The sequence below is a fragment of the Aulonocara sp. 'chitande type north' Nkhata Bay genome, linkage group LG15 (assembly GCF_057382095.1).
Source record: "Aulonocara sp. 'chitande type north' Nkhata Bay isolate Kocher_YH1m ecotype deep benthic linkage group LG15, A_spYH_male_GT1.1, whole genome shotgun sequence".
In the NCBI taxonomy this organism is placed as follows: domain Eukaryota; kingdom Metazoa; phylum Chordata; class Actinopteri; order Cichliformes; family Cichlidae; genus Aulonocara; species Aulonocara sp. 'chitande type north' Nkhata Bay.
In genome coordinates this window covers 16,758,038-16,764,037 of record NC_141358.1, presented here as the reverse complement: position 1 = coordinate 16,764,037, position 6,000 = coordinate 16,758,038, and the positions used below count along the sequence as shown (strand labels likewise).

At 40.5% G+C, this 6,000-nt stretch overlaps 1 protein-coding gene across 20 annotated transcripts in view; it reads left to right on the top strand.

Moving 5' to 3' along the window:
* The first annotated feature begins 3,408 nt into the window (after positions 1–3,408).
* ptprk (protein tyrosine phosphatase receptor type K) overlaps positions 3,409–6,000 on the top strand; it is a 105,898-nt gene continuing 103,306 nt past the window's right edge. For 10 of the 20 annotated variants that reach the window (XM_086264665.1, XM_086264667.1, XM_086264668.1 and 7 more), the window contains exon 1: positions 3,410–3,745. In XM_086264665.1, the coding sequence (XP_086120791.1) occupies positions 3,664–3,745 (82 nt within the window). In that variant the 5' untranslated portion in view covers positions 3,410–3,663. Of the gene's footprint in view, positions 3,746–6,000 lie in introns of all 20 variants that reach the window. The other 10 variants (XM_086264678.1, XM_086264676.1, XM_086264675.1 and 7 more) reach the window with 3 other exon arrangements.

The following is a 6,000-nucleotide window of genomic DNA, read 5'->3' as shown; positions in this document are numbered from 1 at the left end:
CAGTCAGAAAATTGGTTCAAAAATAAAGCAGGACATCAAAAGTAGTACGATGGCATCTCTTACAAACAGAGAAGACAAAGCAGACACTGCGGACCAGAGGAAATGCAAGAAAAGATCACAAAAGCAAAGAGGAATCTAAAGCTCAAAACCTTGAAAACAAGAACCTGGGACCCTGAAGATGGCATTTTCAGGGTCATTGTGTTGCCACATCCACAGGGAGCGGTTTGACTATCGGTGCGTACTGAGTTGTGGAGTAGAGATTTGACTTTGCATCCCATCTATTAACTTTACCCAGACCTTTACCATAATAGACTTTACCCAAATGCACATGTGTATATATATATATATATATATATATATATATATATATATATATATATATATATATATATATATATATATATATATATACACATATATATATATTCCCATGTGGAATATGGTTTTGAAGAATTGTCGAGTAGATGTTCCTGTCTGCTGAGCTAAAAGGCACATGGGCCTCTTGTGCAGTCCATCATACAACAGATACTAGATGGAACATTTGGTCCTAAAATTGCACTGAGCTACCATTGAGCTCCAGTGAGTGCTGTGACAGGTTAGATTGCTTAAAATTGCCGGCACAGGAACAATGTACCTGCATGGAGATCGAAAGGGGTCATGGAGTGCTTCAAAATAAAAAATCTATTTATGCTTGCTGTCCATTTCCAGCATAGTGTATTTTCCTTTGTAGACTAACTTTCAGTCTAGCAGTTTACTATTACACAACGATGACTACATGCCATGTTTTGTATGCTATCTTTTGTCACCTGAAATGCATCACCGTTACTTCGGTTGATGTGAGGGATAAAAAATAAATAAATAAATAACTAAAAACAATGACTGGAGAGAAGCATCTTAAAATCCACAGCACATCAGAGTGTATAGTACACTGTGAAATATGAGCTTTGGCACAAATCCTTATGAAAAAGTATCCACTTTTAATATCACATATCTGTCATGGTGTGTGTTGCAATGCACAAAAGATCTGTTTATCTATAAATACAGCTTAGAGTCAGTAAACATTAGAATGCAGCTGCATATAGAGTTGTGTCCATGCGAAATCGCAGAGAGTACGCATATGCGATAATGATTTCCACCCATGCTGTATACAAACACCGCAAATGCAAGAGCTTTTTGCATCAGTGTATACCGCAAAAATATGGCATGACAGAACTGTGTTCAAGCGAATAACTGCAATGAACAACCTGCAACCTGCAATTTCAGTGAGCGCAGTAGTGAGAATACACGGCCATCTACGTATAATGGCAGGGTACAAACACTTTGCAACATTAGCAAGTTGAGATTTGAATCTAAAAGTGATATTTGGTGACAGATACACAGGTTTACATACAGGACAATAGGCTAGCTAGCCACAGTTTACAGTTACGACAGTAAGAAGAAACATGTAATTACCAGCACAGCAACACTCGGCACTACATCTATTTTCTCTGCAGAAACCAGGGGATGCCTATGTGAATATTCCCGTCTCACGCAGGCTGAAACTTGGGAAAGGAGATTCTTCACACCTTTCATGTGGGAGATGTGGCACTAAGAGAGACAAAACACACAGAAAGGATGCACACCTGTTCCCTGCTCATACATTTCCAACCACGCCACATATTTTTATTTTTTACTTCAGTTGTGTACCAAATCACATCTATTTTGTCTTTTTGACAGGTCTGTCATGATGTTATCCAGCCTCACTCTGACATACTGTCACCAACTCTTGGCTGTTGGTGAAGTGTGGGTAAATGATATGTTTTCAAGTCAAACTGTGGCACACAGAAACCGGAAACACTAGCATACAGTTGCATATAAGTAAAATTTGATAAATACACTTTTTCTTTTAGTGGTGGTGCACTTTTGTGGAGTGAAGTAGGAGATGTAAAAGGTCATCAAGGATGTTGCAGTAATTTTCTTTGACAAAAAGGTTCTCAGCTCAAAAAAAAAAAAAAAAGAGTTCACTTTCGGTCATAGTCCACCAACTGTCCACAAGGCCTCCTTTAAATCAAATGGAAGCAGCTCCTGGCTGTACATCTTGATGACTTTGCACATTCAAGTCTTTACCGCTCTGGTTTCTGTCTTTGGAGGATGGTTTTTGTACTGCAGAACTCTAATTTGGTTAATCTTTCTGCACTGTAAATGTCTTTCAATATAACACGAGCACTTTGATATATATTGTGCTTCTTTGCTCCTTCATTTTTACTCTCCTCTTATTCTGTTTATTTTCCTTTATTTGGATGGTTTTCTTTGGAGGTGGAAGCAGTTTGAAGAGACCTGTGTTGGACAGGCGTCCTGTTTTGTGCAGGGAATTATGCATATTTTTGTATCAGGGCTGTTTATTTTGAGATTTATCATTGTTTTTATGACCATAACATGTTTGTTTGTTTTTAAACAACACAAAGGTTCATTTTCCCACTGTGTGTTTTTTTTTCTTTTTCTTTTTTAGTATTTTAGCAATTTAATGCAAAAAAGTACTTACTTAGAGAAGGCTGTAATGAAACAATGACTTTTGATAATGACAAATAACTTAGCAGTAAGGAATTAAATATATTGCAAGACATTGCGCTCTCTTTTTCTCTCCACTCCTTCAGTTCTTTTCTTCACTTGTAGTCAGTTCTAGTTAAAATGAAAATAAAAGCAACAGCTAGATTACATAAAAGTATTTAAATAAGGCAGTGGGAAACATGCTTGACATTGTTATGACTCTGTGTGTGTTGGTACTGGCGTTACTCATGTTGTGCAGACCTAATCTGTTTGCGCAGTCCAATTGAGAGGACCCGACTCATCTGTTGGGACAAAAAGAAGGCTGAAGACTCGGTTTAAGGTTAGAGACCTTAGTTTTAGGATTAGGGCACGACTCCGGGAAAATTAATGCACCGTCCCCTCTCTCTCTCTCTCTCTCTCTCTCTCTCTCTCTCTCTCTCTGTGTGTGTGTGTGTGTGTGTGTGTGTGTGTGTGTGTGTGTGTGTGTGTGTGTGTGTGTGTGTGAGCGAGAGAGAGAGAGAGAGAGAAAGAGAGCGAGCCAGAGAGTTTGCCAGAAAGAACATAAAAGGTCAAGTAGATGATAAATCAAGTTAATTTTCTTTCTTTTTTAATCTAAAATTTAATCGTAGCTTAATGGCATGGGGGTCATAAACATGTCACCAATACTGCAGAGTTATAACATAATACTATAAAGTAAAAAAAAAAAAAACCTCAATCTGCATATGCTAATTACTTGTAAAATAATAGAAAATAATAGAAAACCAGGGTGCTGTTGTTACATCGTTTCTATTAATTCCTTATTTTTTATTTTTCAATAAACTCCCGATTTGTGACGTCACACATTTTCTCTGCTGAGCTCGCCCTCCCTGCCTCTCTCTCTCTCTCTCCCTCGCGCTCCCTCACTGCACTCCGCGTGAAACAAAGTGTGGAGTCCGCGAGAGCCCGTAGGAAGCGAAAAGAGAGAAAACGGGGAGAGAGAGAAAAAAGAGAATGGGGCCGCTGAATTCATCACAACAGGAGGAATAATAACCCGCTGAAGAAATAGATAAAGAAGACTGGAGACGGAGAAAAAAGAAAAAAAAAACTTTCAGGGGGGGAGAAACTGTTACAGACTCTCGCACGGCCACGGCTTTAAACATGGATACACTCTTCTCTGTATTCCTGGGACTCCTGCTTCTCTGTTCGATAGTTGGTAACGTCTCTGGCCAAATACCGACAGGTAAGAGGAAAAAGAAGAAGAAAAACACGACAGTTTGAAGTGGTTTGTGTTGTGTCGTGTGTTAGAAGAAAAAGTTTAGGCGACAATTTCTTTTTCCTCGTTGGTTTAAGCTCATAAATTCCAGACAGGTGTGTTTAGGTGTGCGAGAAAAGTTAGCCTCGGTGTTGAAAATGCACCGTATCGCCTGTTTTATCACATATGTGGGCTTTTTAAATGTCGGCGGACGTGGAAATGGTAATTTTCATGAGGTGGAGATGCCTTTTTGACATTGTTAAAATGTGAAATGCTCACTTCGTCGCACGCAAGTCGCCTGTGTGCGACGCTTTGAATGCAGCCCATTTAAAGCCTTGTTTGCGCTCTCTTATATGAACAAGTAATCTCACTCATAACCTGGATCGCCAACTCTTATCTTAAATGCCTAAAACTTAAGTTGCTGCATTTCTGCTTGGCTCTTCGCATCGCAGGTCTTCAGACCCGAGAGTTACTATGCCTCTGATTTACGAATAAAAGGAAGCATTGCATACATTTGCAGTTATGAGCAAGTAGGATTAAAGTGGAAAGATTTCACATTTTTTGCGCTGAGCATCGTTTATTCCTGTAGATTTCAAGCAGAGCCGAGCTTGGCCGTGAAGCAGTGCAGTCTCGCAGCGCATGAATGGAGAAAAAAAGTTCCTGTGTGCCCGGACATCACTGTATAATAATATTTATGTAGCAAGACAGCGTTGATTTGTACAACCTTTATTAAAAGCCTGGTGCACTTTGCTGTTTTTCCATCTCGTGACACGCTAATGTGTCACCTTAATTGCATGATGGATTGGTTTGTTTTGATCTTTATCGTCCTTAAATGCTTGCGAGCTTTTTATTTAATATCACCCTGCGCTCTGTGATGTGTTAAAAGTACTTTCTAAAGGAGCGTTGCTCTTTTGTTCCAGCCAGCGGACAGTTGGGTTTGCGAGCGCCACGAGCTGCTGGCGCTTTGCAAACCAAATGAGCCGCTTCATCTCCAACTTTATTCTCGCTGCATGCAATCAAACCTAATGGTTGGGAATACAGTCTGCACGTCGATCGCATGTTGATAAAGAGGGGTATTGCTTTTTGGCATTGCGTGAGTGAAGAGATCAGACTGAGATACTTTTTCGGTAACTGGTTTCTGGTTACCACATTCATCAAGTTACGCGTGATTTTTGCGAATTGCCCGAAACTTCCCATCAAAACGGTCACGCGCAGAGTGCGATACTTTAAACCTCGTTTTGCGGGGGATGCGTTGGAAGACCACCCCTCTGCTTGACTTCGGGACTTGAGTTTAAACAGTAACCCGCAGCGCAGTGAGCCTTTGAAGCTCTTTTGTCCGTCTCGCCTGCAGAAACACGTATGCACAGGAAAAACGCTGCAACAGTGCTGCTCGCCACGTTTGGGACGATGCTTTTGCAAGTCGCCTAAATGAACTCGCGGAAGTTATCCGCTGTTACAAAACAAACAAACGACTCCTCGAGCTCCGAGAAACCAAACTCCTTATGTTCTCATTGTAATCGCTCGATCTCGTACCTGTTTGCGTTTTATTTCCGCATTCAGCCGTTGCTCCACTCTCATCTCCGACGCGCAGAGAGGCAGGAGAGGCTCACACAGCTGTTTGAAAGCTGACCTCCAAAATCACAACCATACATTAAAGTTACAGCAAAGAACACATCACGCGCCACACATAAAATCACAATTTTACGCTCCAGTGTTCACAATAGCCCTGTTAATGATTTGCATTAATATTACACATTAATTCCAGCTTCATCTGGGGAGGTTTTATTGCCTCCACCCCTCCTCTTTCCCACCCTATACCCGCCCCCCCCCCCATTGTCATTTGGTCCTCTGGGTAACAAATGTGTGGAATTTCTCTGAGGCCTCTTTGGGAATTTAAGTGCTGTTAATTTGCAAGTAAATACTAGTGACTGGATGCCGCTTCACAGAGACGTGGGCTATCATTAGCGTGGAAAAGGGGATCGGAAGGAGAACTTTGGCTTTGTTGTAGAAAAAGAGCCACATATTTAGTGATAAAAGCATGCAAATGTGAGAATAATTGTAGCAAATCAGTACAGGGAAAATTAACAGGCACACTTTTTACTAAACATTCATATGTCTCCATGTATTTTCTGTACCAGCTAACCATACAAAAAATTTAGGTAACATTTAAGTTAACACCGTTCAGCTTGTGTAAACTTATCACTGGCAGCATTTTTATGCACCGGTTTAATAAAATCTCCAGC